This window comes from Schistocerca nitens, chromosome 6 (assembly GCF_023898315.1).
Source record: "Schistocerca nitens isolate TAMUIC-IGC-003100 chromosome 6, iqSchNite1.1, whole genome shotgun sequence".
Taxonomy (NCBI): Eukaryota; Metazoa; Arthropoda; class Insecta; order Orthoptera; family Acrididae; genus Schistocerca; species Schistocerca nitens.
Window position 1 is genome coordinate 568,932,509 of NC_064619.1, and position 22,940 is coordinate 568,955,448.

At 39.4% G+C, this 22,940-nt stretch overlaps 1 protein-coding gene across 1 annotated transcript in view; it reads left to right on the top strand.

Annotated features, from left to right (window-relative positions):
• LOC126262772 (pre-mRNA-splicing factor syf1 homolog) overlaps positions 1-22,940 on the top strand; it is a 149,654-nt gene that overhangs the window by 122,782 nt on the left and 3,932 nt on the right. Inside the window, exons 14-18 of the mRNA XM_049959588.1 lie at positions 10,037-10,146; positions 10,227-10,430; positions 18,168-18,284; positions 18,548-18,686; positions 18,772-18,933. Of these exons, the coding sequence (XP_049815545.1) occupies positions 10,037-10,146; positions 10,227-10,430; positions 18,168-18,284; positions 18,548-18,686; positions 18,772-18,933 (732 nt within the window). The remainder of the gene's footprint in view (positions 1-10,036; positions 10,147-10,226; positions 10,431-18,167; positions 18,285-18,547; positions 18,687-18,771; positions 18,934-22,940) is intronic.

Here is a 22,940-nt window from a genome sequence, read left to right on the forward strand (position 1 = left end):
GCTGAATGGTCATTGTTGCTTGGAAATGTTTCTGGTGTTATATCTGTTTGTGGGTACTTCAAATTACAGGTGCAACAACAAAACACTTAAGATGAATTTTACAGGCATCAATTATGATTTCCCAGATGCAATACACTATTTAAAATTTTGTAAAGCCTCCTAATATGTTCCTTGCGTGACACCTTAATCTGTTTGTTGCACCCTCTTTGTCAAAAGTAACACATTGCTCCATGCCTAGTGAAATCAATGTTGAAGGTTCTGTCCCCCATTTTCCAGTTTACAACCAATGCCAAGTAACTATTAGGCATTTGTGAACGCCTTTTTTTCAGCTCAGAAATGTTGCATTCTTTTCATTAGTAGCTGTTGTACTTTGAACAGTTACCAGTACTTTTACCAGTGTAATATATCAGCTTGAATCAGTTTAGTGTTCTGTATCCTCTCTTTTATCTTTGAATCGTTTTTCTTCAATTTCAGAAGTGCTGTTTATTTAATTAAAATCAATTCATTTGGCTTTAAATCCTTCTAAACTAACATATCAAATGTTTTCTCATTGTTTGCAAAATGCATTAATTCTCAATACCTAAAACTTTCCTCCTCATAATCTGTATGTCAGTCCTCTAGCAAACAGTCTTGACAGCAAAAGAAGAATATTCATAATTACATTACAAAAAGCAAAATTTTACAAGTATTAAATAACAAAATAGCACCGGTTGGTATTTTCTGTGACCTGCCTTGCGTATTTGTCTGTGTGTACCACAATATCCTCCTAGATAAACTGATGTTTTAATGGAACTGATGGTAAGGCCAACCAATCGCATATAACCAAAATAGTGCAAAAGTTGTACTTAGTAATTCAACCAATGTAATCAGGAGAGATTCCTCTGACTGGGGAGAAATCACATATGGAGTTCCCCAAGACTCAGCCTTACGTCCACCATTGCCCCTCATACATGTAAATGATCTTTCATCACAAGCAGAATTAGTTATTTTTGCAGATGGCACTATTATTGTAATCAATCCAAGCAATGTTCTTAACACTGTAATTCTACAGTTGCCTTTGCACTCTTCTAGTCATTTCTTGACTGTTTTGTAGCTCTCATGTGCATTTCCCCACAACTACATGTAATATTATAAATACCAGCTTTTTTTAGTGGTTTGCAAGCATCCTTGGCTAATTTTATGTGCTCCTGTACCTTCCAGGTGGGTTTTGTAGAGTACTGTTATGTTCCATTTTTCAAGATTTTTTTCCTATATAGCTAATAAACTCCTTAATGAAAGACAGGAATCTTTGAATTAAGCCCACTGAGATGCTTGTAAGAATGACCCAGTTCCTCTCTTCCATGCCTCCACAAAACATATGTATCATCCAAGTAGTGGAACCAAATATTTTATTTTTTGTTGACATTTGACAGTGCCTGGTACTCTAATTTTTCCATGAAGAAATTCACTGTAACTGGGCTTAAGAGGCTTCCCATAACTACGCCATCCATCTGTTCATGGAGCTCATTGCTCCATTTGAAATATGTGGTCATGAGCCAATATTTAACAGCTCTGCGATATTGGGAGGGAAAGTCGAATTCAGCTGTTGCAGCACCTCATTGAGTAGAACAGTAGTAAATAGCAGTACCACATCAGATCTGATATGTCCTCTAGCTGGACCAGTATGCCATTTAACCCTTGAGCAGGCGCACCATTATTCATAACACGACTGCTGGTGCCCGAAGTACTTTGTACACACATAAAGAATAGCTTTCTTTATGCAAATATAATATATTAGCAATATCACACTTTAATCTTAGTTTAATGAAACAACAGTAAACTAAACTTACATTATCTGAGTTGAAGTGGTGTTTATTCCTAGTGTTTAGACCACAACCAGTTTTGGATATTACATGCCTATCATCAGGTGTGGTAATTTTGTGCTGTGATCCTGAGTGCACAAATTTATCACACCTGATGATGAGCATGTAATACCTGAATCCGGTAATGGTCTAAGCATTGAAAAATAAAACCCTAACACCTGAAGCAGTATTTTAAATCTCTATTATAATGCTCAATTGCAAATGTCCCTCTAGCAGGATTGTTGGTGTAACAATATTGTTGAGAACTTGGCAATCAAATGGGTGGATGAACCAGTGGCACTCACTGTAGGTCTCAGAGGAACATGTTCTTTATGCCCCTTCAGCAAGCCATGAAGTCTTGATGGTATCACAACTGTATTGAACTGACTTTTATGAACGCTCTGTTCAATAGAGAACCATGTAACAGCTGCAAGAACTTTGTTGGTGTGGGTCTTTACTCAGATTCCTGTATGTCTGCAGACCTAATAAGTTGTTAGTCTTACTATAATAGTCGGTCTTATTCAAAGCAACTGTCACATTTCTCTTGTCAGCGGGGAGAATGATAATCCTATCGTCCTTATTCAGGTGTTTTATGGCACTCCTCTCACCCACAGTTAAACTACTTGTTAGAGACGTTGCACAAACTGATACACTTACAGCTCCTACATGGATTTCTTCACTACAAACACCTGCTTCTACACTGGCTGTTATTTCCTCAATGAGCAACAACTCATGGACTAATGGCAAAATTTCTGTCCCTGACAAGCACAGCTTTCTTATCATCAAATGAGGATTAAGTAACTATGCAGCCCGGCCAAGGCACAGCGTATTTTCAAATGGATGGAAGAGGTCTCATTAGGAGAACAGATTCAACTGACCTACCGCACTGGCAAGCACAGACTGTAAATTAATATCTGTCTTTATTACTGTCAGTAATAAATTGTGTAGTGGTGACTGGGATAGAATACCATTAGGAAGCATATGTTCACATGGTCTATTAGACAGAAGAGCAAATCAAACAATGGAAAATCAGAGATGGGATAATGACAGTATTATGGAAAGGATAGGTTGCTACTCACCATATACCGGAGATATTGTTCTGCAGACAGGCACAACAAAAAGACTACTAAACACGTAACCTTTTAGCCAAAAGGCCTTCATCCGAAATAGTCAACATATGCACACACGTTCATGCAAACGCAGCTCACACACACATGGCCACTGTCTCTGGCTGCCAGGGCCAGTCTATGAGCAGCTGCACGCAATGGGAGAAGCAGTCTGAGTGGTAAGGGTAGCTGGGGTGGGGAGGGGGAGAGAGAGAGCACGGTATGGGTGGGGGACGGTAAAATGTGGGAGCATGCAGGGACGAGATGAAGAGAGGGCAGGCAGCTAGATGCAGTCAGGAGGTTAAATGGGGGAGGGTGGAAAAGGAGGAAAGCAAAAAGACTGTGGATGTGCTTGTGTAATAGAAGGTTGTGGAGTGGGAACACGAAAGGAAATAGGTGGGTGAAGGACAATGAGTAACGAATGTTAAGGCCAGGGAGGGTTACGGGAACATAGGATATATTGCAGATAGAGTTTCCACCTGCGCAATTCAGAAACGCTATGTTGGTAGGAAGGATCCAGGTGGCACATCCTTTGAAGCAGTCATTAAAATGAAGAATGTTATGTTGCGCAGTGTGTTCAGCAACTGGGTGGTCCAGCTGTTTCTTGGTCACAATTTGTCAGTGGCCATTCAAGCACACAGACAGCTTGTTGGTTATCATGCCCACTTACAATGAAGCACGGTGGTTGCAGCTTAGCTCGTAGATCATATGACTGGTTTCACAGTTAGCTCTGCCTTTGATGGGATCGTTGGTGCTTGTGACTGGTCTAGAGCAGGTGGTGGTGGTGGTGGGAGGATGTATGGGGCAGGTCTTGCATCTAGGTCTTTTACAGGGATATAAGCCAGAGCCATGAGACAAGGGGTCAGAAGAAGGGGTTGTGTAGGGGTGGACGAGAATATTTTGTAGGTTCAGTGGGTAATGGAATACCTATGTGGGAGGGGTGGAGAGGATAGTGGGTAAGACATTCCTCATTTTGGTGCATGATGAGAGATAGTCAAAATTGTGGTGGAGAATGTGATTCAGTTGCTCCAGTCATGGGTGGTACTGAGTTACGGTGGAATGCTCTTCTATGGCCAGGCAGTGGGAGTTTGGGAGGTGGTGTGTGACTAGAGAGAAATGCATGGGAAATTTGTTGTTGTATAAGGTTATGAGGGTAATTATGGTCTGTGCAAGTCTCAGTGAGACCCTTGGTATATTTCGAGAGGGACTGCTCATCACTATAGATGCGATGGCCACGGGTTGCTAAGCTGTGTGGAAGGGACTTCTTGGTATGAAATGGGTGGCAGCTGTCAAAGTGGAGGTATTACTGATTGTTGGTAGATATGATATGGACAGAGGTACTGATGTAGCCATCGTTGAACTGGAGGTCATCATCAAGAAAGATGGCTTGTTTGGCTGAGGAGAGCCAGGTGAGGTTAATGGGGGAGAAGTTGTTGAGTTTCTGAAGGAATGTGGATAGAGTGTCCTAACACTCAGTCCAGATCACAAAGATGTTGTCAGTGAATATGAACCATTCTGGGTGCTTACGAAGGATTCCTATAGATGGCTCATGAATAGGTTGGCGTACAATGGTGCCATCCTTGTGCTCATTGCCATATCACTGATTTGTTTGTTGGTGATGCCTTCAAAGCAGAAATAATTGTGCATGTGGATGTAGTTGATCATGGTCCAGGAAGGAGGTTGTAGGTTTGTAATCCGTAGGGCATTGGGAAAGGTAGTGTTTAGTAGCAGCTAGGCCATGGGAATTAGGGATGTTAGTGTAAAGGGAAGTGGCCCAATAGTGATGGCCAGGGCACTGTGTAGTAAAGGCAGGAACTGTGGAGAGTTACTGGAGGAAATGGTTGGTGTCTTGTAAATAGGAGGGTAGGTTGTGAGTGGTAGGCTGAAGGTGTTGGTTGATTAGAGCGGAGTTTCTGTCAGTAACGGAACAGTAACTGGCCACAATGGGGCATCGGGTTTATGGACTTAAGGAAGCATGTAGAAGGTAGAATTGTGAGGAGTGTTAGGGGTGATGAGAGAGACAGACTCTGGGCAGAGGTTCTGTGAGGGACCTAAGGATGTGAGCAGAGACTGGAGATCTTGCTGGATTTCTGGAATGAGCTCACTGTTGCAGGATTTGTAGGTGAACAAATCTGACGGCTGGCAGAAAACTTCACCAGGTAATCCTTGCAGTTCAAAACAACAGTGGCGGAGCCTTTGTCCGGTCCGGAGGTAGCATAATAGGGTCATGACCAGATTTTAGGTGATGGATTGGGGTTCTTGATGCAGATGTAAGGTTAGCTTTCATGTTAAAGGATTTGGGTAATGATGGTGAGGCAAGCTTCGAGTTTAAGAAATTCTGGAAAGTTATGAGGGTGTGATTTGGGGGCAGGGGGAAGGAAGAGTGAACCGTGTAGGCAGGGTTCAACATTGGTCTTAGATTGAGTCTGATTGGTAGGGTTGTTGGCAAAAAAGTGTTTCCACTGTAGGGACGACAAGAAGGAGAGAAGGTCTTTGACAAGTCCAGCTTGATTGAATTTGGGGGTCAGACAAAAGGAGAGGACTTTGTAAAGGACTGATAATTCAGTCATGAACCTTTCTTCCAAAAGCCTTAGCCCCACACTCCCACAAACTGCTCTTTATTGTCCCCCACCCATATCCTGCTCTCTTTCCCACTCTCCACCCCAGCTGCCCCCACCACTGAGATTACTTCTCCTGTCATGCGCAGTTGCTCACAGTCTGGCCCTGCCAGCCAGAGACAGTGGTAATTTCTGTGTGTGAGCTGCATTTGCATGAATGTGTGTGTGTATGTTGTCTATTTTGGAAGAAGCCTTCTGGCTGAAAGCTTACATGTTTAGTAGTTTCTTTGTTGTGCCTGTCTGCAACTCAACATTTTCGCTATTTTGTGAGTAAAAATCTATCCTTTTCGTAATGTAGACTGAAGAGGAAGTCTGATAACTTGCAACCTAATCTGATGATCCACCATTTAGGTGCTTTCCACATGGTTATTATTTTATCCGGACATTCGTTATCTGATGATGAGAGATCTGTGCTTGACAGGAGTGGAAATTTTGCAATTAGTCCATGAGTTGTGCCCTTAAAGTAAATAATAGCCAGTGGTAGAAGTAGTGTAAACACAGTTACAGCTAAAGAAATCCATATAGAAGCTGTAAGTGTATTGGTTTACACAAAGCCTGTAAAAAGTAATTTCACTGTGGGTTAGAGGAATGCTGTAAAATGCCTGAATAATGATGATAGCATTATCAGTCTTCCTGCTGACAAGGGAAATGCAACAGTTGTTTTGAATGTGACCAACAATTATAGTAAACAAAGAAAATAATCAATTTTTGACAGTATAATGTAATTGGATAGATAAAAAATCTGCTCACCAAACAGTAATAGGATAACACACATATAAAAAAAGGTTTTATGTACACAATCTTTTGGAGGGTGAAGGAAAAGAATTGGTGAAGTTTAGGAAAATGGGTAGAGTTTGAAAAGTCACCCAGAACCCCGGGTCAGCGAGACTTAACAGATGGGGTGAGAAGGGAAGACTGACTGTTGGAGACTGCACTGGTTGTCCTGTCTGGTCCATTTTTTATATGTGTGTTCTCCTGATGCCGCTTGCTGGGTAGATTTTTTATCTATTATTTATTACATTATGTTGTCAAATATTATAGTAAGATTAACAACTTATTAGATATACAGATGTATAGGAAACTGAGTAAAGGCCCCACTGACAGTGTTCTTAGAGCTCTTACACAATTGATAAAAAAAGCTCTCTGTTAAACAGAGCATTCAGAAAAGTCTGTTCAATTCAGCTACGCTACAACCAAGACTGTATGGTTTGCCAAATTGGCATAAAGAGCATGCTCCTCTGAGACCTATACTGAGTGCCATTGGTTCACCCACCTATTCAATGCCAAGTTCTTGACAACATTATTGTATGGGGGCCAATCAGACTCCTATGTCAAGAATTTGGCACATTTTATTAGTAGATTAAATAACATAGTGGTCCAGTCGGAGGACATATTAGTTAATCTTGATGTGTTTTCGGTATTTAATATAGTTCTGCTCAATAATGTGTTGCAACAGCTGAATCAGATTTTTCCTCCCACCATCACAGAAATACATAAATATTGGCTCACAGCCATAAATTTCAAATGGAATGATGAGTTCTATGAACAGGTGGATGGGTTGGTTTTTGGGAGCACCTTAAGCCCAAATAGAATTTCATAATGTAAATATTTGAGGGGCAGGCATTGGAAACTGCTAAAAATAAACGAATATTTGGTTGCACTTTGTTTCATTTTCACAAACACCTCAACAACTTTAATCTAAATATTCAGTTTACCATGGTGAAGGAGGTGAGTGGAAGATTAAATTTTATTAATGTGTTAGTTTTCAAGAAATAAGATGATAGGTTAGGCCACACAGTTTACTGGAAACTCACACAGGTAGACCGTTACCTACACTTGATTCAAACCACGACAATAGCAAGGCATCATAAAAACGTTGGGGGACAGAGCAAGATATATCTGCAAACTGGAGCTGCTTGACACTTGACACGGAATTAAAACACCTCACCAATGCATTGCTTGAGAATGGTTATTCGGCTGTGAGATAAAAAAAGCGTAAAGAGTGTCGCTCAGAAATCATGGGAACACACAGGTGCCTGTGAAATTGAACTTTTTCCTATCTTTCATTAAGGATGTTACTGACCACATATGAATAATCTAGAAAAAATGGAATGTCGCAGTACTCTACAAACGCACCTGGGAGATACCGGGTCACTTAAGATTGGCCCAGGTTGCTCACAAACTTCTGGAAAAAGCAAGTATTTATGATATTCCGTGTAGTTGTGGGGAGATGTACATGGGTACAACAAAAACAATGCTCAAGAAGCGACTAGAAGAGCACAAGGGCAACTGTAGAAGGGAGGAAACTGACAGATCAGTCATTGCAGAGTGTGCTTTGCAGCTAGGAGACCACGACGTTCAATTTGATAGAACTCAAGAACTTGCAGCTACAAGCAGGTACTATGAAAGACTATACAGAGAGGCCACAGAAATTGTTGAATCCCTCAGGAATTTCAATAAAAAGTAGGAGGGTGTGAAATTGAATGACATCTGGATACTGATACCTAAGAAGATGTGTGTCTACCACCATGAGGTGACAGCGACAGTAGACGATGGCAGAAAACAACAGCCAGCTGTATTCAGGTATTTATAGCATATGACATCATATCACTATGCAGGAGCATGCATAAAAGGAATTTTGCTGCAGTCAGTAGCCAGACAGGTTGTGAATAGTACACTCATAGAAGCTATGATCCCCCTTTAAAATGTTCTGCACAGATGGGACGAAATGTTGGGTTTTAATGTGAAATACATTCAACCACGGCGTAATGACTCAAAATATTTTATTTATTGTGACTCATTGCTCCACATTAACATTATCTTTAGCACAAAAACAGGCGCACAATGCTGCAACTAAAATTTTTGATCATTTACTCTGCAACATAAAGTGTCTGACAGACAGCAAAGCAAAATTTGAAAACAAACTGAAAAAGTTTCTCCTTTACAACTCATATTCCATAGAAGAATTTCTATTATTGTAACATGGAAAAGGTGGTGGATAGGAATTACTAACTCACACCTGTTTATTTAATAATAATAAATTTATAAGTGTAATCACTGTAATGTATGTGGCACGCAGTTTGATATACAAAATGTAGTAGGTCACTATCATGTATATCCTGTAAATTGTATCAAGCATGCTTGAAACACTAAAACACTGATTTTATCAAGTGTGCCTTGTCCTCCCTTGAATATGTGTAGTTTTTCTTATTCATTGCATGGTCATATTACTGTGGACTTATTCAAAATCTGTTCATAATTGTTTATTTACTATGCTGCGGATGATCTTCCATGTATGTTACTTTTTTATTACCCGGTCATTGGACAACACTTGTCCTTTCTATATTTCACTGGAGACAGGATTTGTGGCTCCCTGTCTGACAAGGATGATGAACTACACAGCTCGACACCTGTTTCAGTATCACTTTCACTTGTGAAACAGCTATCGTCATAATTGTACTTCTCATGTGCATTGGCCGCACAGTTGAGTGCATGCAACACCACACATTGCACTGACTTATCTTACAGAAATGTTAATATTTCAGCTGCTTCTACTTTTTCATCATTAAAAATTCCTTGAGTTCCTTTCTGACAAAATGTCAATTCAGCAACTGATGTAAGTATAATGTAATGTTTACTTTGTTTATGATTGCCATTGCTCTGCTGTGTATCAACACCACTAGCGCTGTAGCACTCAGCAGTTCAACTACACTCTGTAGCCTCCTGCTGTGCCCACCATTGGATACCTCCAATCCCGCCCTCTGTTTTCATTCACAGCCAATATTGTGATTGCATGGTGGCATTTGGGGCATTGAATGCCATGAACATAATTGGCCTTTTGTGACCTCACAATCATAGGATTCCTTGTTAGTAAGACACCAAGTCACTGCTAAAGTTCATCTCCATGTTTGAGTGATATATTCTGCAACTGGATGATCAAACTTGTTTTTGACCATAATTTGGAAGTTGGTGTTCAAATTGTTGTCTGATTGATTTTGGTCTTGCATTCGTAGAAAACTGTGCTGTGGTTGTAAAAAAGTTAATGTATGATGTGATTGTTTTGTTAGGTAGTTCAGGCCTTTAATAATAAAGTATATAAGAATGAGAAGACAGGAAGAAGATGCAGGGTGTAGAAGCATGCGACAAATATTGCACCTGTATTTAACTTCGGGGGGGGGGGGGGGGGGGGGGATCAGGCAAGATTATGCAAGCAGGAGTTACATCACCACAATTAGTGATGGTCATCCATGTTTCATTAGCTTTTTGATGGGCTTGTACCCACAGAGATCAGTCTCCTCACTGTATCACGGTAAAAGGACTTATTTCTGCAAATACCCTTTTTAGTGCTGGAGAATTGTATTATATTATTTACCATTTGTGTATTTCTATTTTAAAAAATTAATAACCAAAAATATACTTAACATTTCAGTACAATTTTTCAAACTAAACATTTTCTCTTCTTTTCTTACAGCTTTGTATCTTTTATATGCCAAGTTGGAAGAAGAACATGGTATGGCAAGACATGCAATGGCAGTTTATGAAAGAGCAACAAAGGCAGTTCTACCGGAAGAAATGTTTGAAGTAAATTCAAATTTTTTATCATTGTTTCATGTCATAAAATGAAAGAACAGTACAATAACTCAGTGTTATTTCTTTCTTAGGTATTTAATATTTACATCAAGAAGGCTGCAGAAATCTATGGTGTTCCTAAAACAAGACAGATATACGAGAAGGCAATTGAAGTTCTGAATGAAGAAAATTCTCGAGAAATGTGTCTTAGATTTGCTGAGATGGAAACCAAATTGGGTGAGATTGACAGGGCACGTGCTATATATGCCCACTGCAGTCAGATGTGTGATCCTCGGGTAAGTTCTTTTAATATATGGGAGTATTTGATCTCCAAATCTGGGTTCTTAGTGGACACTCAGTTTTGCAGTTGACATTACTTTTGCTTTTCAACAAAATATTCCCAAATGAGAAACCTACTGCTTTCTTGTTCTCTTGGATGAACAGAGTAAAAATTTCCAATAGACCCATTTAGAACTAGAAAATGACTATTGCCTAGCTTTCAGAAAGATTAGTTTTTTCTCAAGGAGGAAAGAGTGATAGGTTTAGAAGGGAAGAGCAGATCACTCCGACCTCAGCTCGAGAGAAACCGACCTGTTGTGAGGACATGGGGAGATAAAGATGAAGAGGTAGGAAGTCAAAAATAGTGCATTGGTAAGCATTGTACCAGCTTCACTTCAAAGATGATGATGAACAGAGTGAGAACAAAAGATGAATTAAGAGAAATACTCATTATTGTATGATTGCACAATCATGAAGGCAGGCACATCCTTGAAATATAATAAGAATATGTGTATGTAGTGTTTTAAAGTCTAACGATCACTTAAAACTAGTCTCAGGTAAGGCAGATGCCAGACAGAGATTGATTGGGATAAACTTCAGGAAATGTAGTCCATCAACAAAGTAAGGAGCTTACAAAACCATTGTTCACCCGTTACTTGAATATTGCTCATCAGTCTGGGATCTGTCATTTAGTAAGTATGAAAGTTTCACAGAGATGTTCAGCCATCTCCAGTGGCAGATGCTGCAAGAGAGGTGTTCTGCATTGTGGTGTAGTTTAATGTTAGAATTTCAAGAACACACGTTCCTATAAGAGTCAACCAATGTATTGCTTCCTCCTGTGTGTATCTCATGAAAAGAGCATCAGCTTAGAATTAGAGAGAGCCAAGCTCACATGAAGACTTACCAGCAATTGTTCTTCTTGTGAAACAGTCACTACTGGAAGAGGAAAAAGAGGGAAGTGACAGTGATATGCAAATTACCTACTGCTACCCACCCTAAGGTTCCACATGGAGTGTAGATCCACATCTATACCTATACTCTGTGAACTATTGTTAATTCTGTAGCAGAGGATATGTCCCATTGTACCACTCATTAGAACGTTTTACCTGATCCGTTCACGAATGGAGCACAAGAATAACGATTGTTTAAATGCCTCTGTGCTGTAATTAATCTAACCTTGTCATCATTTAAAGACATTTCTTGAAACTCTGTTAGTAGACTTTCTCGGAACAGTTTCCATCTGTCTTCAAGAGTCTGCTTGGTCAGTTCTTTCAACATCTCGGTGCCACTCTCTCATGGGTCAAACACACCTATGACTATTTGTGCTACCCTTCCTAGTCATATGTGGTACGGGCCTCACAAACTTAAGAAATATTCTAGGACTGGTCGCAAAAGTAATTTGTAAGTGATCTCCTTTTTAGACTGATTTCATTTTTTGTGTATTCTACCAATAAATCGAAGCCTGCTACTTGCTTAACTCATGACTGAACCTGTGTGGCCAGCCGGAGTGGCCGAGCGGTTCTAGGCGCTTCAGTCTGGAACCGCGCGACCGCTACGGTCGCAGGTTCGAATCCTGCCTCAGCCATGGATGTGAGTGATGTACTTAGGTTAGTTAGGTTTACGTAGTTCTGAGTTCTAGGGGACTGATGACCTCAGATGTTAAGTCCCATAGTGCTCAGAGCCATTTGAACCTGCGTGGTCATTCCATTTCATGTCTTTGCTAAGGACTACACCCGGATATTTGCATGAGTTTACAGATTCCAGCTGTGACTCACTCGTATTATGTTCATAGGATGCTACATTTTTCTATTTTGTGAAATGCACAATTTTACATTCTTGTACATTTGAATCCAGTCTTTGTACCACTTTGAAATTTTATCACTGTCTGACTGAATATTTTTACAGCTTTGTTCAGACTATACTCCATTGTAGATAACGGCATCATCTGTGAAATGTCTGAAGTTACTATTCATTTTGTCCATAAGGTTATTAATATACAACATGAACAGAAAGCGACCCAACACATTTTCCTGGAGTATGCCCAAAGTTACTCTCTGTCCCAGATAACATGCTGCGTCCTCCCTACCAAAAAATCCTCAGTCCAGTCACAAATTTCATTTGATACCTCATTCATTTGTATTTTTGATAATAACTGTAGGTGTGGGACTGAGTCAAATACTTTTTGGAAATCAAAAAATACTGTATTTACCTCATTGCCCCGATCCATGGCTTTCAGGTGTCATGCGAGAAAAGTGCGAGTTGGGTATCACATGATCCATGTTTTCAAAATCCATGCTGGTTGGCATGGATGAGGTCATTCTATTTGAGATACTTCATTATATTTGAGTTTGGAATATGTCCTAAGGTTCTACAACAAATTGATGTCCAGGATATTGGATGGCAGTTTTGTGGATCATTTCTGCTACCCTTCTTGTAGACAGGTGTGATCTGTGCTTTCTTCCAGCTCCTGGGCGCTGTGTTTTGTTCGAGGAATCTACGATAGATTATAGTTAACAGAGGGGCAAACTCTGCCACAGATTGGGTGTAGAACCTGATGGGGATTCTACCGGGCTCTGGGGCTTGTTCCATTTTAGCGATTTCAGCTGTTTCTCAGCATCACCGACACTAATATCTATTTCACTCATCTTTTCAGTGGTATGAGAATTAAATTGGGGCGGTACTCCTGGGTTTTCCTTTGTAAAGGAACTTTTGAAAACAGAGTTAAGCATTTCTGATTTTGATTGCTACTCTCAGTTTCAGTTCCTATTTTGTCCATGAGTGACTGGACTGCAAGTTTGGTGCCACTAATAGCTTTTACATACCACCAGAACGTCCTTTGGTTTTGTGAATGGTCATTCAACAATATTCTGCTGTGGTAGTCATTGAAGGCTTCACGCATTGCTCTCTTGACTGCCAAACACATTTCATTCAGCATCTATCTATAGCCCTATGCTTTGTTTTGTACCTATTATGCTGTAGTCTTGTTTCTTTAGAAGTTTCTTTATGGTGGCTGTACACCTGGGAGGTTCTCCCTCATCTCAAATTGTTCTACTGGGTACATATCTATCTAGTGCATGGTCAACTATTCTTTTAAATTTTAGCTGTAGTTCCTCACATGCCGTTGACCAGAGCTAAAAGCTTCTAGTGCTTCATTGAGATATGACACTACTGCTTCTCTGTCTAGTTTGCTGAACATGTAAATCTTTCTGCTTGTCTCAGTTACCCTTTCTACTTTGGTATTCATAGTGGTTGTAACTGCTTCATGTTCATTGATACCAGTTTTGATGTGGACTTCCTTAAAGAGGTCAGGGCTGTTTGTTGCCATTAGATTTAATATATTTCCATCATGAGTGGGGTTCCAAACTATATGTTCTTGTTAGTTTTCAGAGAAGGCAAGTAGTAATTTTTTACAGGATGTCGTCATGCTCACAACTAACAAAGCTATATCTATCCCAGTTGATTGTTGGATGATTAAAGTCTCCTCCAATAAATGTCGTGTGACTAGGGCCTCCCATCAGGTAGACTGTTTGTCGGGTGCAAGTCTTTCGATTTGACGCCACTTCGGTGATTTGTACATTGATGGGGATGAAATGATGATGATTAGGACAACACAACACCCAGTCCCTGAGCAGAGAAAATCTCCGACCCAGCCAGTAATCGAACCCGGGCCCTTAGGATGGACATTCTGTTGCGCTGACCACTCAGCTACTTGGGGTGGGCGTCTCCTCCAATGATTATACTATTATTAGGATACTTACATGCAAGTATTTTTTTTTTTTTTTTTTTTAGTAATATCAGGAGGTGCATCTGGTGCTCAATGGAAGGACCCTTGTATAATTTTTTGCCCACCATTGATACCGAGTCTTGGTTTGACAATATCACATGCAGCTTCAATTTCTCTCTCAGTGGATTGGGTTTTCTCATCTATTGCATTGAATACACCATCTTGATCTTCCACTACCCTGTCCTTTTGGAATATACTTAATTTTTCCCTAAAGATCCCACTACTCTCAACTTCCGGTTTTAACCAGCCATATTATGTGAGTTTTACTGCTTTTTAGGAGCTCTTCAGACATTGGCACTCTGTTGCAAATGCTTCAGCAGTTAACCACTAAAATTTAAGTACTCTTACCTATTGGAGGCATTTCTTTGGATCTTAGACTGATATTTGTGGTTTTCCTACAGCTGTCATTATCTGAATTAGATGGAAAGTCATCTAATATTTAAAGAAAAATGTTTTTGTGCACCCCACACACAGTTAAATACTTGGGGAGTTGCCTCTGATGTGAAATGCACACCTGACCCACTAAGGGGACCCTACAACTCTCAGTCCTATGGTGCAAGTCAAAGAAGTCATAGCCTAGCTTGTCACAGAACCCTTGGAGTCTCTTGTTCAAGTCTTCCACGTGACTCAGAACCAGGGATGGTCAATCTGTTCTGAGTACAATGCTGCAGATTGTGAGATTCGTTGAAACTCTGTAAGCAAGCTTATATTCCAGAATGAAATTTTCACTCTGCAGCAGAGTGTGCATGATGTGAAACTTCCTGGTGGATTAAAAGTGTGTGCCGGACTTAGACTCAAACTCGGGACCTTTGCCTTTCACAGGCAAGTGCTCTACCAAATGTCCCAAGTTCAAGTCTTGGTCTGGCACACAGTTTTAATCCGCCAGGAAGTTTCACGAGGTTGATATTCACAACTCTCTCTGCTGGTCACTGGAATTATCCAAGAATGACTTCGGAGCCCAAATGACGGGCATTGTTTGTTCCATTGTGCACCACATCTTTAGTTGGCTGCGTCCTGTTCCCTCAGTAACTGCCAAAGTAGCCTCTTCAACGTAGGTTATGCGAAACACTTGTAAATTATGAAAATCTTTGCAAACATCTGAAACTATGCAAAAATATACAGTTTTTGTGTAAAAATGAAATTTCGGAACTGTTAGTTGTGACTGAGGATACTGTAGCCAAAGATTCCTAAAGCCCAGTTAAGTTTCCATCTGTTGAGATAATACTACACATTATATCATGTTTCAGAAAAGCACAGACTTTGTTTACAATTGACAATTTAGTACTACACAATACACATGACACCTGAGCGAGTTTTGATAAAATCAGCATGAAAAACACATTTAAATGTTATGTCACATTTTGGTACCTAAGTTTTCAAAATGAATTTATGTGACACATGTGATTTTACTTGAAGACAAAGGAAGCGCCAGGAGTCAGCTTATATGCATAAGAAATGCTAACACTAGCTTTCAAGCTCTTGCTCTTTTTCTAGTAAGAGTATACACATTCACACAACCACACAGATATCGGAATTTATAGCGGGCATAACTAGTGTTAATGTGTTTTCTATTATTCTTTTCAGTGCTCCACCCACCAGTCATTTATAGGTAAATGGTTTGCCTGTGCCTTATGTTACAGAAATGCGTATTTTTTTGTTTTGCACTTGAAGATTTAGTTTTGCCTTATTGGATACTGTTGTATGATGGCAGCATTTGCCTTCTTTAAGGGATTCTTCACATCTCCAGCTCCACGATCCTCTGTCACCACACTACCCAGCTTCCACCTGCTGCTCCCCTACAAACAGACACACTTCAGTGTTCCCAGAATTTACTCTCATTTCCTTTCTTTTACCTATATTTATCTTGAGGCCAGTGACAGCTGCTGCTTTTTTCAGAGAGTTTAATTTATCTTTCATATCTGTCAGCCTCTGAGCTAATCTCTTTTGTCTCTGGGAGATTTCCGTTGTGGAGAACACAAGATTAGTAGTCGTCATACAGTTCTTTGATGATGATTATATTTTTCTGTGGTTTACTGTATTTCCACACCACCTGCCAAAGCACTTGATGTTTCACAGAATCAAAGGTCTTTTCAGAATCCATGGCTGGCAGCTACACTGTTATGTGGAATTCTTTACTTTCCACGAAGATGCTTCTAAGAGTATTAATAGGATCAACACACGTGGCTTGTGCCTGAAAACTGACCTGTGCTTTATGCAGTTGATCTCCAAGTGAATCCGGTTTAAAATAATTCTGATGAGGACCACATTGGTTACTGGCAACAGTGTCCCTGTTTTGGGGACTTTACTACCAGCCCATTTTTCCACTCCTCTGGGGATTTCTGTTAGAGCCAAATATGCTTCAACAATGGATAGAGCATTTTAACAATAATTTTGATACCAGTGCTATTTTGTTTAGGCCAGGAGCCTTTGCATTTTTTAGGCTTCTCAAAGCAACCCGAATTTCATCCATTTTGGGACACTCCAGATTTATATCTTGATATGCTTCAACTTTCTCTGGAACATCTCTCAACTGTTCCTCTTGGTTGTCTTCATTATCTAATACCTCTTTGAAATGCTCCTCCCCTCTGTGCAGCTGTGCCTGTAGGGTCGTAATCATCACTCCAGCCTTACCTTTAACTGGTCCTTCGTGTCTTAATTTCCTCATTGAGAGCCATTTGGTGATAATGTACAGCTCCGTTATTTTCCCTTGTCTTGCAACCCCTTCTGCTAACTGTGCCAGCTCATCCATCAATTTTCTTTGATCTCTCTTTATTCCTATTTTTACTCCTTTATCTGCCTCTGTGTATTCTTTTTGTGTTACAGTCTGGTGTATTCATGCCTTACAAAGATTTAACCTACGGCTTAGTTCTTTGCTGTGATTAATTTTGAGCCATGTGTCATTGGAAATCCATTCCTTCCTGTGATGTGCTTTAAATTCTGATATGTTCTCTCCTCATTTAGATGACTGTCTCTAAGCTTTTGCCAAGCTACTTCAATTCCTGCCTGTATAAAGTTTTCTTCAGAGAGGGCCTAAAATCTGTTATTTAGTTCAAAACCAAATCTTTTTGTGCTCTGTAGGTCTTTTAACCTTCCTACACCTATTTCTTGGTCCTGTGATAGAGCTAGGTTCTATTTGCCACCATCTTCAATCAGAACTTCACCAAAACTAAGAAGTGGTCACTTCCAACATTTACTCCTTTCTTATGTCTCACATTTAACAAAGTGTGTTGAAACTTAGACAAAGGCTATGTGATCTGTTTGATGTCTGAGAACATGATCTGGTAGATCCACCATATCTTACGGCAATTATGATGCGGAAACAGTGTTACCGCCAATGACCAGCTCATGCTCAGCACACACATCTATCAGCAGTTCACCATTTACAGTTCTTTTCCCAATCCCACGGGCACCCATGATGTGTTAAAGCATTTCATTACGTGAGCTGACTTTTGCATTTGTTGACTATTAAATTTGTTTTTGCCTCTATGATTAATTTGACACCATTCCTATGTATTGTGTTTTCACACGTCTGTCCCACATACAGCAGCACTTCTCCATTTTCTGTTTGACCGTCTCTAGATTCTGGGCACCCTGTTTCATTTAGTCTCAATATTTCCAAAAGATAGCTTTCCATCTTTTTTTGGCTTATTGTTACCATTCTGTCTCTCAGTGGCCTTACATTACAATACCCAATACAGATTTTCATTTTCAGGCCAAAGGTCATATATATCTGTAGGATCCTGTAATTGAAATTTATGAACACAGTGTGATGTCATCATATCTCACATTTGGAAAAGAATGGTGGTGTTTTTGAAAACTGAGTATAAAAAGCAACAACATTGATATTCCAACCTGGACTTTCTGTTGTTTGTATATAATAAGCAGTATGCTGAAAAATGCACTTTTCTTAATTTATGCTATCTTAGTTGCTACATTAATACAAAGCAGTGAAAAAATTGTGTATCCTTAGGTAACAGCAGACTTTTGGCAGACATGGAAAGAGTTTGAAGTACGTCATGGAAATGAGGATACAATGAGAGAAATGTTACGAATTAAACGCAGTGTACAGGCGACTTATAATACTCAGGTTAGTAACAAAGTTTATTTTACACACAAATTTAGTTTTAGAAAATGATGACCTTGAAGTACAATCTGAGATTTCCTGTGTCTAAAGCACTTTTAAAAAAGTACCTTTGTTATTTAGAGTTACAAACTATAAGCTAAACTTCTTGTCTCCAGAAAATCAACTATTACCCATATAAGCATGAACATGTCTCTCATTAATTATTCTAATAACCAAACATCAAATTATGAGGATGCCTTACGTCACTATCAAATTGTGCTTTTTAGGTGAACATGATGTCAGCACAGATGCTTTCGGCTGCTAGTAATGTATCAGGAACTGTTGCTGACCTGGCACCTGGAGCTAAAGATGGAATGCGAATGCTTGAAGCAAAAGCTGCTCAAATGGCGCAGGGTGAAAGAAACCGTATGTCTAATTAAAAATCTGTTGAGTGACTGTTTTGTACAATTTTTTCCAAGTTTTTTAATATTGGTATTGATTTTTTCAACAGCACAACCAAAAGGTGGCAACATATTGTTTGTGCGTGGTGAGACACAAGGTCAGGAGCGAGACGGTGTGGATACAACTCGTATAAGCAATCCCGATGAGATTAATATTGATGAAGATGATGAGGATGAAGATGGAGAAAGTGAAGATGGTGGAGATGATGATGGTAATTCAGACAAATATTTATTAATGTGTAATATTGTTAACACAATTAATGTAATGCATGTACATTGTGATAAAGATCCCACATGCTTTGACTGTAAGAAATGTATTATCTTATGTGAGAAAAAACTATCTCATTTAGTTATGGATAGATTTAGTAAAAACATTTCTTGCAACCAGTGGATGAGCTATAATTTTTCTTTTGTGTATGGCGAGGATGGAATATGATTGTAGTTATTACTGTCGATATCATGACACATTATGTCTTGTTATGGAAAAAAAACTGGATGCCAACAAATTATTTTTACAATACCCTTAGCCTACTAGGACTTCAAACTTGTTTGCTGCTTCTAAAATCTGTTGTTCCACACATAACGCCAAGTGATTGCTTTACACAATACGTTATTGACTGTGGTAAAAAAATAAGTAAATAAAAAAAAAATGCAGAATCAGATATCAGTTGTAGACAAGGTCAAAACAAGACAAGACAAGACAAGGTATCAAGTCACTACAAAAGTTTGACAAAGTAATCCTATTTTAAAATGTATCTAGGGTAATGTTTACTTAGGTGTCATTACAATATATGAGGGCTGCCTAGTAAACATGAAATGAAATCCTTTTTTTGGTACCAGTCGTGTTATTTTTTCTGAAAATAAACACATTTAAAACTTGTACACTTTTTCATATGTTTGAACCACCCAGATGTGGGTATCTTAGAAATATAGTTCTGGAAGGATTCAACAACATTTTGAGGTGACAAAAGTTGTTGTTCATGCATTTTTCTCATTTGAAATAAGGGAATCAAATGAAGTTATCTTTTTTAGGTGATAAATCAGGAGAATATGAGCATTGAGACATTACTCTTTAACCTTTTCTGTCAAATAATCATTTTTTTCCAAAATGCTGTGTGAAAGCCAACACTTTCACATTAAAAGAATGATGAAGGATTTTCAGTTGTTTTTCCTGATATCATTGATGACTTATTACAGCAGATTGTTGCATACCATTGAGCATTAACTGTTCAGTCATCGAAAGCTGGTTATGACATACAAAGTGCAAGCTCAGAAAAGGATGACCATTTTCTTGGAAGTGCTTCACAAATGAAGCACCTTTGTAGGTTTCAGTTCATCATGGAACACCCGAACAGATGATTTCTGCTTAGTTTCAGCCTTGCACAAATATATTCAAAGTTTATCTCCTGTTATGATACTGCACACAGATTGTGCATTCTATTTGGTCTAATTTTTGGAGCGTTTTTCGTACATCCGTTGACCCAAGCATGTTTTCGAGTTTCTCTCAAATTGTACAGATTCCATCAAGATGATGCTTCTGTCTTACAGCAGCAAGTGACATCCAGATCCTCTTTAATCACTTTATGCACATCATAATTATTGTGCAACTGATTTTGATCAGTCTACAGCAATAGCTGAAAGAAGCATGACCATGAGAAAATTGTGCAAACCAAGTGTAAACACGCTTTTCTTGGAGATGATTGATTTCCAAAAGTTGAATAAAACAGTTTGAGGCATTGTTGTCAAGTCATACTTTCACAAAAATCATAAAATACTCTTACAAAGAGAAACTTCACCCCAAATTTCCATTTTTTCACAACATTGTATGGCATCTCAATAGCAACAGCTAGTGGTTGTTTGCAAAAACTTAAAGGCATCTCTCATGCTTAATACTTATGTCACATTGCCCATGTGGAGATGAACAACTGTGTTTGGTATGATATATTCCATCTGATATAAAATAGAAATATTCACTTGAGAAAACTCTAGACTTACTAGGAGACATTATAACTGGCCATTACATCCTGCTGAGAATGAGGTCATTAGCAATGGAGCTTGAACTCAGACCGTGTTAATTATAGCAAAGGTAATCAGCTGCACCACTTTCAAAGGAACCATTCTGGAATTTGACTGGAGTGATTTAGGGAAATGAGGGAAAACCTAAATCAGGATGATCAGGTGCAGAACTGAACCATCGTCCTCATAAATGAGGGTCCAGTGTGCTAACCACTATATCACCTTGCTGAGTCAGTCAAGGATAGGACACTGGTATGCACTGTATCAGATTCAGTTCAAAGTGACTCATGGACAGAGTGAGAACAAAAGATGAGTTAGAGGAAAAGCAATGATAGTTGAACAAATAGCGCAATTAATGACTAGGCGAAAAGCAGAAAACGAGGTGGAGAAATAACCAGAAAGAGAGGGACTGGAGGAGGTGGGTGAAGATAAAACCATAAACAATAAGTACTCTGTGATCAGAATGAGATTTCACTCTGCAGCGGAGTGTGTGCTGAAATGAAACTTCCTGGCAGATTAAAACTGTGTGCCGGACCGAGACTCGAAAAGTATAAGGTCCCAAGTTCGAGTATCGGTCCGGTACACAATTTTAATCTGGCAGGAAGTTTCAATAAATACTGTGATTAAAGAAAAAATTACAAAAAAAAGAACAGAAAAAAAGAGAAAATATGAGGGTGCTGTAGTGCAAGAATTTGTTGGAGTGCAAAAACTATGGCAGAAAGGGGCATAAAAGAACCATCCAACTTGGTGACACATTGTACCCAGTTGCTAAGAACACCCCAGCATGACTCGAGGGGCCTGCATACTTGATCACTATACAGACCATTTGGATCTTCCCAAACAGCATTATAGTGGGCTGCATTTGAGAAGGTGACAGAGTGATGCGTTCTGTGCAGAGAGGCAGAGAATATCTTGTGGTGGTGATACCAGTGTGTTCTCTGTCTGGGTCCCATACTCACGTTCCAGCCATTGCCTACCCTGGTAACTGGTAACACCAATGTGAGTGCTGCACTGGACTACTATTTGTGCTACTGATTCTCTCTGGTAAAATTCATATGCTCTGAAAACTCTCCCTGTCACTTCGTAACGTAATACTTGTCGTGATTGTTTTATGCTGCCTAACGTGAACACTGTAGTTGCTAAGTAACCTCACCATACATAAACTAACATGAAAAGCAATGCTAAATAGTCTGCCCATTTGGTTGGAACATAATGTAATACACTGCTTCTCGCCCCACCATCCATCATCTTATGTGCACACTACTACTATAATGCTGCTAGGGTGGATCCAAATGATCTGTGTGGTGCAGCTGGTATGCAGGTCCCTTGAGTCATGTTGCAGAATGTGCTCAGTGATTGGGTATTGTGTGCTCCCAAACTGCATAGTTCTTCTATGTCTTTTCATGTGTTGATGCAGTTTAGTAGTTGTCATCTTACATAAAAAGCCATACAGTGGACTCATATTAGTTTGCAAACAAAGGATGGCATTTGATTGCAGTTTGCCAGTGTTGTGGGTGAGGTAAGTGATGGTGGGCAGGTGAGTGGAACAGGTTTTGCAGCAGGAATAACTACTGGTGTAAGGATCATGGGGTACACACAATAGTCTTAAAAATGTTATATAGTTTTATCAGGATGTTATAGAAGGGGAGCTGTGTTCTGAAATAGATAATCATTTTTCAGGGCTTGACTTGAGAAGGTGAAAACCTTGGAAGAATAATTGGAGACCTGGGTGATGCTAAGAATTTTTCTGTGACTTTAGAAAGTGGAAGTTGTATTTGTAGCAGGGTAAGAAGAGGAGACTACATAGGAAATTTGTTTGTTGGGAAGACCTGCACAATACTAGCAACAGAGAAAAGCATGAGAGGGGTTGTTAGTAAAGGTGTTGATGGGATTAAGTGGTTCAGCAGATATGTTTACCAGGAATGCGTAGGCATTAAGAAGGAAGTGTTTGATGTGTAGAAGTGATGGCAGCTGTTGAATTTGAGACATTGTACCTATTAATCAGTTTTTTGTGGACTAAAGTTTGGATGTGAGCTTTGATGAGATGGATGTTGTAACAATGCTGTTTCCATAGCCCAGTCAACAAGAAAATATTATAATGACTTAAAAGAAGTATTTGGATTTGTTTATCAGATTTGTAAATCCTAAACAGAATGTGATGGGAAACAATGCTTAGGATATCAGTTTCAATAATAGTTGTCAC